Here is an 11,643-nt window from a genome sequence, read left to right on the forward strand (position 1 = left end):
TGGGCTGGAAAGCCCACTGCGCCATCCCCTGCTGGTTTCCTGATCCTGCTCCTATTGTTTTCTGCCACCACTTGTCACCATCTTGTACTGTCTCTGGCGTTAGAGCTCTCTCTGTCCCCTGGGTCTAGGAGGTTCTCAGCACAGGGATCCTGGGTCTAGAGGGCATGCTTTGCTCCTGTCTCTTCTTGGTGGTAGCGAGGTCCCCCCTTTCTGCCTCTGGGTTGGCTCATTTTAAGCCTATCGGGTGGCAAAACTGACCAGTCCTCTCGTTGGGACTCCATACACTTTAATTACATGGTCCCACCCCCACAAGGGTGCCATACGCCTTATTTTTGTATTATTAGCAATCTGTCCAGTCCCCTTCTTGGGCCACAAGCACCTTACTTGCATAGTCCCAACCAGTATTTTGGTGGGAGTAACAAGACCATGGTGAGAAAGGCCATATAAAAGCGATCCGTCACACTGCATATGTATACTAGAATGTTCATAGTTTTGCTGTGAGTGTGATTAATGCCACTGAACTGTATACTCAAAAATGGTTAAAATGTTCAACAAGATGTTGAAAAAAATAAATATAACCAATGCTGTATAAAAAGTGTTTGGTCAAATCACATTTTGGTGAAAGGGTTGGAATGAAATACTATATTTACTGAGAGTGCTATCACACCTTAAATTTCAGAAACTAATCCAAATCAAATAACTTCAGATGTTTTCCAAAACATTTTTAATTTCTGGTTTCTTTTTAAAGAAATATATTTCCCACACCCCTCTCCAGGATGGCTACCATTAAAACAATTTCCCTAACAACTGTTGTGTTTTTAAATACCGATTGATGGAAAATTGCAATATGCTTCTTTAAAAAATGAACTCAAAATTGGCAAAATATCAAAGTTGGGTGATGGGCACATGGGGGTTCTTTATGCTATTCTACTTTTCTATCTTTATGTATGCTTGTAAATGTTCATAATAAAAAGTTTTTAAAACACCCCAAATAGCTAAAACAATGTTGAAGGAGAAGAACAAAGTAGGAGTACTGACAGAGACCATATATACTGACTGAATCTAATAATCAAAATATACATAAAACTTTGACAACTTAACAACAGTAAGACAAATAACCCAATCATAAAATGGGCAAAGGACTTGAATAGACATTTCACAAAAGAGAACATTCAAATGGCCACCAAACACATAAAAAGATGCTCGACATCATTAGTCATCAGATGCGAATCAAAACCTCAACGAGATACCATTTTACTTCTAGTAGGATGGCTGAGATGAAAACACACATACGTACAGAAAATAACGGTGAGGATGTGGGGAAACTGGAACCCTTATCCATTGCTGGTGGGAATGCAAAATGCCGTTGTGGAAAACTGTGGCACTTCCTCAAAAAAACTAAAAACAGAACTGCTATATGACCCAGCAAATCTACTCCTGGATACATAGCCAAAAGACTTGAAAGCAGATACTCAAAAAGAGACTTGTATACCAGTGTTAATTTCAGGACTATTCACAATAGCCAAAAGATGGTAACAACCTAAATGCCCATCAGCAGATGAATGGATAAGCAAAATGTGGTAGATACATGCAACAGAATACTACTCAGCCAGTAGGAAAAATGAAGTTTTGATACATGCTACAGTATGGATGGAGCTTGTTGACATTATGCTGAGCAAAAATAAGCCAATCACAAAAGGACAAATATTGTATGACCTCATTTATATAAAAAGAAAAGCCAAAAAAAAAAAAAAGTTTTTAAAACATTTTTTTAAATGGCAAATATTGTTATATATATATCTTACCACAACTTAAATACACACACACACACACCATGGTCTTAAAAAAAAAACTTAGAAAAGAAGAAACTTCTTGGGCGAGAGTGATTTTGATTATAAATGCTAATTTTGTAAAAGTTCAAATCTGAAAACAGGGTACAAACACACAGAGAAATAACTGTGGCCTTTTGAATGTATGTCTTGTTCCCATCATCTGTACTCAGCTTGCTCCAGATCAGGGCCTCCAGCCTGCAGGTCAGCCAACAGATATGAGACGAAGGTGTGAGGAAGAAGCACAGGAAATTGTTCGGCATGCAAACTCCTCAACAGGACAGCCCTGTGTTGAAAATGAAAACCTTACAGACTTAATCTCCAGACTTACAGCTATTTTATTACAAATTAAGGTAAATTTTAGAGAAAATACTTTCTTAATTTTGACACTAAACAAAGCTATGCTAATTTGTTGTTAAGAAATTATAATCAGTAGATTATATCCAGTAGTTCATGTCTATATTTGAACTGTAATTAAATGTTGAAATACGTTTTTTTCCTTTAGTGTCTTGCAGAAGGAGGAGACCTGAATTCCTTTGAATTCAAATCACTTACAGATTCATTAAATGATATCAAGAGTACAATAGATGCTTCTAATATCAGGTAAGTCATTAGGTGCACCCTAATCATTGTTACATTAAATTCACAGTGGTTTCCAGTACAAGTTTTAAGAATACTGCATATCTGTGACTTGTTCATCCTTTAAGTAAATTTAAAAAGAGCTATTCAGTTATATCCAGTCTATTCGCAGAATAGAAATTTCACAAGGGTTTTTTTAGATAAAGGGACCAGGAGATTTATATTAGTTTTTGGTTTAACATGGAGGTTCAGCTTAGACATAGGGCTTCCCCAATTAAAAAGAGGCTCATCCTCTTTTCCCAGAACTTCTGTGGCTCCCTTTTAACTCTTCAGAGCATATTTTTTCAGCTAGCTCTGAAGGAGAATTACAGCTAATATATGAGAGGAAATTTATTCTTTCCCTGAGGTCATTATATTAGTTATATCCTAGTTAAATTTCAAATTTTTCTTTTTTAAAACTTGCTTTTCTAAATTTTGTGAAATAATGTAGCTAACCCTATTTCTTTTTTCTTTAGCTGCTTTCAGAATAATGTAGAAATTCATGTTGCACATATTCAGAGTGGCTTGAGCCAGATGGGAAACTTACATGCCTTTGCAGCAAATAACACCAACAGAGACTGAGAAGATTTAATTATTCCAACTGCATAGGACATTGTTTTTGAGAAGTTCTTTTCCTTTATATAGGCTTCCAACACCAAATACCTGACTGCTGGAAAACAAGGGAAATTAAAATCTCCAAATAAGGCATTTTAATATACTATACTGCTTCTTAAGCCAACATTACTGACCAGCATTATATTTTTCTTTTTTATTCAGCTGCAGTAGCATTGCTTATGTTACATATGTTTATTAGCAAGTATTTTTAAACAGAAAACATCTGAACACATTAATATAATTTCATGGAAGAATATGTTAACCATTTTTTTAATGTGCGTGACATCAGCCCAATGCATGCAGACAACTACTGCAATGGAGAACAGAAGAAAAATGTGCATATCAGTGGCAGTGTGGAAATTCATCTAGAAATTACAATTCCAGTTGATTTAGTTGAGCAACATCTCAGTTTCAAAAGATACTTCACGAGGTGTGGGAAGTACTCTTTTTTAAGGAAGCCACTGGAATAGAGATGGAAAATAAGGACTTTACAAGTATATATGACATATACTTGCAATGTGACATGGCTCTATAGATCATTTTATAATTTTAAGTAATTTAATTTATCATAATTTATAAAAGAAACCTTTGTTGTTTGTCTGTTGAAAAAAATGAAGGAACAGGAAAAAAGCATTACTGCAAAATGCTAAATTTCAGCAAGTGGATTTGGCATGTCTTTTCCCGTTGATTCAGGGCAAAAAAGTGCTATTGTTACGAGATTTATTCAAAAGGAAAAAAAAAAAGACTGATAACACACTATTTTCATATTTTTTGTTTATTTGCACAAAAAACTAGATTACTGGTTAAAATCCAACAGTACACAACTTGTAAAGTAAAAAGATTTTTATAAGGAAAACAAATATAATAACCAGTGCTGTGAAATGCAGAAGAAAGGTTTGTTTGGGGATTTTTGGGGGGGAGGGGGTGTTTTTAAGGAAACCCCTGTCTAGAATGTTAATCTTGTAAAAAGTATGTATTTGGAATTTTCTTTGTTTTAATATAGAATATTATAAAGCTAAAGTATAATAAATTGTTTTCAGATTTAGAGTTTAAGCAATAGCTGTCAAGGTGGTATTGACTCTTTCAGATGTCTCATAAAATGAGACTTTTTATATGTTAATGTAAAATAAAACTTAAACAAGATTATTTTCCATTTGAAATTTTTGTATAGTTTCAAAATGCTTCTGTATTCTTTGTTGGTATTGTGCCACTGCAGAACTTCAGTGCAGAGTTTATATTTAGCTAAATTGTTATGTTAATTAAGAAATGCATAAATCTTTTATTCTTAATGATATTTGTAATTCTAAATAAATTGATCTATGAAAATTAATATCTAAATTCTCATTTAATTAGTACAACAAGTTGGTAAGTATTCCGCCTATATAAAAAGAGTTTTGAAGAATGGTTTTCCACTAAATTTTATTTTTAGGGAAAACAATACAGATTCATTACAGTCATTTTGAAGTATGGCACCATCCAATATTATTGGAGTTTTTTCCCATCTGTGAGTGAATCACACTAAGCAAGTAAGTGTGGCTTAGTAAAGAACAAGTAAAAGGCTGATTTTAATATATTTGTCTAGAATTAAGCAAGTATTTCAAAATGTTTTTCTTTTACATTTGTTAAGTCTCAAATAGCACCTTGTTTTATACATAGTTAATTAAATTAAGCATTGTTCATGCCTTTCAGTGCCATCTTGTGTTGGCAGCAAGGACTGTGCTGAAAAATGTATTTAAATTTTATTTCTGTTTAGGGAAGAAGTCTGTATAGTTCAAAGTAGTCATTTGGGATCAGCTATACATTTTTTTTTATATACATTGGCTTGAATGATGCTGCTACCGCTGAACACATTTCTGAAAGGAAAGCTATCAAAGCCAGGCTGAACCAACAGGCAAGCATACCACCTGCTTTTCATTTATATAGATTTGGTTCCGAATTCTTTAACCTAGTTCCAAAATTCAGATTCACTTACTACCATTGAGGATCTACAAAAGATTAGCCTAGTAAATGTTTTCTCTTGAATCCCTGTACTTCCCTCCATCTCCATGAGCCCACTACTCTTGCCCAGTTACCGTCATCCTAGCCTAGACCACTGCAGCCATCTCTCAACCTGTCTCCCTGCTTCCACTCACCCCTCCTCAAATGTATCTTCCACCCTGCAGAAGACTCATCTCCTTAAAATGCAAAATTGCACAAAAAACTAGATTACTGGTTAAAATCCAACAGTACACAACTTGTAAAGTAAAAAGATTTTTATAAGGAAAACAAATATAATAACCAGTGCTGTGAAATGCAGAAGAAAGGTTTGTTTGGGGATTTTTTGGGGGGAGGGGGTGTTTATCCCCTCATCTAAAGCCTTTCAAGTCATTTAGGGCTCAGGACAATTTCAGAACTCCTTTACCTGGCCTACAAAGCCATGCTGGTCTGGCCTCCCCAACCTGTTTCACCATCCTGCTTCACCATCCTGCTCCTTACTCCGCAGGGCCTTCACACATGCAGTGCTGTTTCCTACCCTCTTCATCTTGGGGACTCCTGAGCTGTAACTTTCCTCAACATCCACATCCATTACAATGTCTCCTTCTAGCATTTGTCACATTTGCAATTTTACATGTCTTGGAGTGATCTTTTGTCTCCATTCTGGGCTCCTTCCTCCATGAGGAAAGGTCCTGTTTGTTTTTGCTCCCCCATTTTATTCCCAGGCCCTGTGTTCATGGGCACCAAATAAATATTGGTGTAAAGAGTGGTAAACAATGTTAGTGTCATTGGAATGAGAGTAAGAGCTTCCATGATGATTGATTTGAAAGATGAAACGGTACTCATTTAGATGTAGAAATCTGATTTGGGGTTGTTCTAAACCCATCATATTTCTTTATTACTAGTTCTGACTATAAAAAAGCCAGTCCAGCTACTATCTGATGGTAGATACATGTGTGGGCTGAGCTAGTCCTAGGTTTGGGTCCTGGCCATGCTACTTAACTAGCTCTGTGATTGTGGGTCAGCTACTTAAATTAAGTTTCTTCATCTCTAATATGCAAATAATAGTCCCTACCTTACATGGTAATTGTGAGGATTAAAGAGATGATGCCTGTAACATTTACCAGTGAGGGACCCATAGAAATTGAGAGAGGTACGGGCCACTTCTGATTTTAGAAAATCCCAGTTTTCAAAATTAAAAATATGACAAGATTTAAATATTTCTATTTTTTAATTGTTCACTTGGAAAAATAGAATTTAACAATGTAAATGCAGTAGTACAATTCATAAGCTGTAAGATTTTTAAATGTGACTTTTAGGCAATTATAAGTTTTATGATGCACGTTTTTCAGCCTTGTGAATGCATTTGCATCATTTTGTTGGGCCATGTCACAGATCTCTGAAGCTCGCTGTGATTGTGAGACCTCCTGGCCACCCCCATGACAGGTCCCAAGCACAATGTGTGACTCATAGTAATCACTTAAAATGATATTAGCTAATATTTATTATCTCATTTTGGGTTTCAGTTTTCAAAGGGTTCCGAAGTCCACTTTGCTAGTAAAGCCTGACCTATGTTCTCCTGGTTGCTTTTAATAGTGGATTTGCTACTCTGCAAAGTGCAAACCATTTGAGTAACATCTCTGAACATTAGGGCAGCTGGCACATACAATGTCTAAGGCATGCAGTGTAGCTCAGACTCTTACTGACCACCGAGACATGGCGTCCCACAAACCTACGCTAAGCCACAGTTTATAGAGGAACCGTACCTACAGTTACCCAGGTACCTCCTATACAGTTTTCTTTGGCCCTCAGGAGTTTAAAATCTTCAGAATATCAATGCATTTAATTTGGGAACATTCGTTTACATACATCAAAATTTACAAATTGGGAAAGAGAAAGCTCCCAAATCCAAAACACTCATAAATGTGTTACTAAACTTTGAACAAGCAAAGTTATACTTTTAACCAAGTTAAATTTCTCAGCACAGTTGCCTGCTGATACAATATTGATTGTACTGTAAACTACATTTGCAGAAACTTTTTTTTTTTTTAATTCTTTTAAGAAATTTTTTTCATGGCCACATAATATGTACTGAACAATAATGGTGTGAAAAGCACTGTCTAAAGGAAATAATTCATTTAAATAGAATTACATTGAAGCATTGGTGACAAACATTGAATAATCCACTAAAGTTGCAAAGAAGTACCGTAACAAGTGCTAAGAGCAATGCTGGAATGGCTGAAGGAACACGTACAAAACCAGGATTGGTTAGAGAGAGTTTTGGTCTTCAGAAAGAGGGTGTTGACTGGAAAGAAAAGGCAGTAATTTCGTTCCAACACTGAAGGGAGCGGCTTTTGAGACAGAGGCACAAATTGTGGATGGGAGACCATGAGAAGATTTGCATGACTGTCCAAGGAGCCCTTGTGGCTCAGTGGTTAAGAGCTTGGCTGCTAGCCCAAAGGTCAGCAGTTCAAATCCACCAGTAGCTCCTTGGAAACCTATGGGACAGTTCTACTCTATGTTATAGGGTCCCTATGAGTCGGAATCGACTTGACAGCAACAGGTTTGGGTTGTGTGTTTTTTTTTTTTGGCGGGGGGGGGCGGTGGTCCTGTAGGCTAAAGATGATGTCAGTTGGTTATCTGGAAAGATAACTGAAAGGTTTTTATAATTTGGTAGCAACTGGAAGCTACTAGATTTCTAAAGAAGGTAATTTCAAGGAATAGTTGAGAAGCCAGAGGTAGGGGCTCTTGAAATAATCTGGATGGAGAGTCATCGGACCTACAATTAAGTATAAAGGTGACGGTAATTTTTTTTTTAAAGTAATAAATCTTGGTGATAGGATGTGGGTTGAAGGAGGTAGGTTTAAGTCAGTTTAAGGTAACGAGCCTTGGAGGGAATAGGAGAAGATGGGAACACAGGGGAAACAATTCAGTTGAGAGGTCCTTGTGAAACAGATGAGTTCTGAATAACTGTCCCCCACCCCCCACCAAAAAAAGAACAGGACTGGCAAGAAGGAACAGGGCTGCACCCAGAACTGAGTGTGCAGATGTGGAGATAAAGAGGTAAAAATGAGTCCCAGAACTCCTGGGGGGTGTGTGCCACTGAGAAAGACTAAGCCACGGGGAAAGGTTCAGAGCTGAAAGGAGAGGAACCCTCAAAAGTGAGAGATGATAGCCAAAACCACCATCAAGCTTGACATGAAAGCGTCCTTAACATGGAAGCTAGAAAGGACAGTGTCCTGACGTAGGTCTCCCCGGCCATCCACCGTGGCTCCGAGTTTAGCCTGACTTCTCCCAGAATCCTCAAGAGTTACCAAAGGCAGAAAAGATGTGTTCCTCCCATAAGTCCAGCTTTGAACCAGTGTCTTCAGGGAGTGGGGAATAGGTTTCAAAACTCTGGCCTTGGGAGCTAGGGTCAGAGAGGTCCCCTCCACCCCTGGTGGGATCGGGCAGGCAGTTCACATCTACCTCGAGAGGCAGCTGGGGCTTCACACACTTCGCTTCAGTTCCAGGAGCGGATTGGCTGAGGCAAAGCCCTGGCCCAGCGGACGACTGACAGGATCTTCCACTCTGCCGCCGTGACTTGGCTCGCCTGTTCTGGAACCACACCTGGGAGGGGAGAAAACGGCTGCTTTCGGTTGAAGTGCTTATGCTTCCGTTGTGTTCAGAGTTTGTCATCGTCAGTTCCAGTTTAACATTTCCTGATCCAAAAGCCCTGTGGTTTTCAGAAAGTACTTGGGCTGCCGGCTAGAAGCACGGAGCGTCTGGCTTTCTCTGCCTCACCATTCCCACATCCAAAATTGGAATAATGCCTGCTTCCATCTATACGCTATAGGGACGTATGCAATGAAAAATGGGGTCCTAGAAGTAGACAGAGGCAATCAGAATTCTTACAAATTCTATTTAGAAGTATTTTGAATTCTTAGGAAAACATGCTGCTACACTTAAACACGATAGATATTAAAATCATTTAGAAAATCAGTTTTTTAAGGTCTGTACTCCCTTGTCAAATTAATCAAGGAGATACTTTGCTCAGGGAACTTCACTTCTGTGAATAAAATTTTCCTCTCACCATTTCCCCACAAATTTCCTCCCAGCTGTTGAAACTGATAGATGAATTCCCACCAGGGATGCAGAGAAAACAAGTCCACTCTCTTCCAGTGTGAAAATGAAGGCTCCTACTTAGAACTGCAGGGATCCCTGAGTGGAGCAAACGCTTAAGCACTCAGCTACTAACTGAAAAGTTGGTGGTTCGAATCCACCCAGAGATGCCTCAGAAGAAAGGCCTGGCTCTTCCTGGAGATCTACTTCTGAAAGATCACAGCCACTGAAAGACCTTTGGAGCACAGTTTTACTCCCACACTCATGGATGGGATCGCCATGACTTGGAAATCGACTCAGTGGCAACTGGTTTGGTCTTTTGTTTTTCTTTTTACCTAAAACTGTGCTTGGACACAGACCAAGGACTAGTTTGCTGGTTACAGACTACTAGGCAAAGTGGTATGCTCCCGTTACCTGCAAGCCCCAGGATTCTGATCTAAATTATTTCAGGCAATAAAGGCACCCTGCACTAGATTTTGTTTTAAGGGACGGGGTTGGTTCAAACTGATAAAGCCGCTCCAAATGCTTCTGGCTTTACCCTAATACACAACATCCTTTTGAACCAAAATCCCACAAACAATACCTGCCAAGAAAGTGGTCACGGGAGTCACTAGGTGAGCAAGCCCTGCCCTTTCAGTGGTTAAGAGCTTAGCTGCTGACCAAGAGGTCATCAGTTCAAATCCACCAGCTGCTCCAAGGAAACCCTATGGGGCAGTTATACTCTAGGGTCGCTATGAGTCCTAATCGACTTCTCGGCAACTGGTATTCCAAACTCGAAGCCAGAGTCAAACCCCAACTGCAGCTCATCTGACTCCTCTCCCTGGATGAGGATAATGTCTGGAAGTAGTTTCTATCACGTTCCTGTCGGAGTTTTACTTTTCTGACAATTTTAGAGGCCCTGCTAGCCTTCTCGCAGGGGCAGTGTTATAGTTAATACGATATTGAGTGCTTACCTCAATAATTCCATGTAAGCCTCAATCATCCTAGGCAGTAAACTCCCTCCCCCCCCCAAATATATATGTCTTTCATTTCGATTCGGACTCAGCGACCCAACTGGACAGGACAGAACTGCCCCTTAGGGTTTTCAAGGCTGTAAATCTTTACGGAAGCAGACCGCCACATCTTTCTCCCACAGAGCTGCTGACCTTTTTCAGTTGGCAGCTGAGCGCTTAACCACTGCGCCACCAGGGCTCTCCTAAGCGGCAGGTACTGTTATTATCCCTATTTCACAGCCCAGGACACTGAGGCTTTAGGTAAGCAACTTGCCCAACGCAACGCAAGTGGACACTGGGGTCGCAAGGGGGCGCTAGGGTCTGGCCTCCGGCGCCCGGATCCCGTCTTCTCCCAGTGCCTCCGCTCCAGGGCGAACCGTGAACCGACCGGCGGGCCGGGCCGCTCACCTGGATCCTGGACTCGGGGAGCAAGGTGAGCGCGGCCAGGCGCTCGCGCAGGTGGATGTCGGGGTACATGGTCCGGCGGAAGACGAGCTCTAGCAGCTGCAGCTGCTCGGAGCTGAACGACGTGCGCTTGCGGCGCTGCGACGCAGACGGGACGGCCGCGCCTGTGGGGGGCGCCGGCGGGCCCAGGCCGGCAGGGGGCGGCGCGGCGGGCCCGGGGCCCCTCCACGGAAAGCCGCCGAAGGTCGCCGCTGCCGGGGGGCAGCGCGCCGGGCCGAGGCCCGGGGGCGGCGCGGGGAGCAGGGCGGCTGCGGGGCGCGGGGGCGGCAGGAAGGTCCCGGCTGGGGCGGGCCGGAACCCAGGGACCGGGGCGCTCTCCCCGAACTGGAACTGGTTGGACTCTGCTGCGGCCATCGCTGCGCGACCCCAGTGCACCGCCCGCGGGACACCCTCTAGTTATACAGACCCCGGGCCAAGGAAGGGGGCCGGGCTGGGCCTGGGGTGGCGGCGCGATCAAAGAGGGGGCCGCTGGGAGGCCCGTGTCTCCTCGGGGTGCGAGCCCGCCCCCAGCCCCGCCAGACGCTGGGGGGGAATAATCGCTTCCGCTGACCGTGGGATGGAGGGAGGGAGGCGTGAACTTGGGCCCGGGGCCCCTCGCGCCCCCTCCCCCGTCCATCCGCCCCGCCACCCACCTCAATCAACATCCCCCAGAGTAGGTTTGCTGGGGAGGGGCAGCCCAGAGTGGTCGGAGTGCTTGGGGTGACTGCGGGCAGAGCCTCCTTCCTGGGGGTCCGAGCGCCCACCCAGATTGGCCCAGGGCCTTTGCCTGCGGTCTTTCTCGCTTTCCCTCCAGTCGTCATCAAAGGTTTTATTTATCCCCCCCTGCTACGTGCTAGACCCGGTACCAGGTTTGTTAAACAGCCTAGCCCCTGCTCTCTGCTAGCCTCCCTAACACATCCTGAGTCAGAAGGAGGGGGCGCAGATAAAGGGACCTCAGATAAAGAGGCAGTAAACTCAACCTGGAAGATCCCTTAGGATACCCTAAGCAGGGTTGAAAATGGGCCGGCATTTAGCAGACAAGTGGTTTGGCCTTTCTAGAGATACCCAAC

At 42.1% G+C, this 11,643-nt stretch overlaps 2 protein-coding genes across 3 annotated transcripts in view; one reads left to right on the forward strand and one right to left on the reverse strand.

The window, feature by feature from the left end:
• LIN9 (lin-9 DREAM MuvB core complex component) overlaps positions 1-4,301 on the forward strand; it is an 86,348-nt gene extending 82,047 nt beyond the window's left edge. Inside the window, exons 13-15 of one of the 2 annotated variants that reach the window (XM_064276795.1) lie at positions 2,003-2,182; positions 2,335-2,432; positions 2,924-4,300. In XM_064276795.1, coding sequence (XP_064132865.1) covers positions 2,003-2,182; positions 2,335-2,432; positions 2,924-3,029 — 384 coding nt within the window. In that variant the 3' untranslated portion in view covers positions 3,030-4,300. Of the gene's footprint in view, positions 1-2,002; positions 2,183-2,334; positions 2,433-2,923 lie in introns of both variants that reach the window. The other variant, XM_023549337.2, reaches the window with a different exon arrangement.
• A 67-nt stretch (positions 4,302-4,368) lies between these two features.
• MIXL1 (Mix paired-like homeobox) lies at positions 4,369-10,948 on the reverse strand. The gene is made up of 2 exons (XM_003411028.3): positions 10,538-10,948; positions 4,369-8,645 (listed from the first exon to the last, which is right to left on the reverse strand). Exons 1-2 carry the CDS (start codon positions 10,946-10,948, stop codon positions 8,340-8,342), a joined length of 717 nt encoding a protein of 238 aa, XP_003411076.1. The 3' UTR covers positions 4,369-8,339.
• Positions 10,949-11,643: the final 695 nt, after the last annotated feature.

The sequence above is a fragment of the Loxodonta africana genome, chromosome 25 (assembly GCF_030014295.1).
Source record: "Loxodonta africana isolate mLoxAfr1 chromosome 25, mLoxAfr1.hap2, whole genome shotgun sequence".
Lineage (NCBI taxonomy): Eukaryota > Metazoa > Chordata > Mammalia > Proboscidea > Elephantidae > Loxodonta > Loxodonta africana.

Bases quoted from the DNA above. Each gene is read 5' to 3' on its own strand.
- MIXL1 (XM_003411028.3), bottom strand. From the start codon at position 10,948: ATGGCCGCAGCAGAGTCCAACCAGTTCCAGTTCGGGGAGAGCGCCCCG. The intron at 8,646-10,537 runs GTGAGCGGCCCG...CTCCCCTCCCAG, and splicing joins TCCCCGAGTCCAGGATCCAG to GTGTGGTTCCAGAACAGGCG.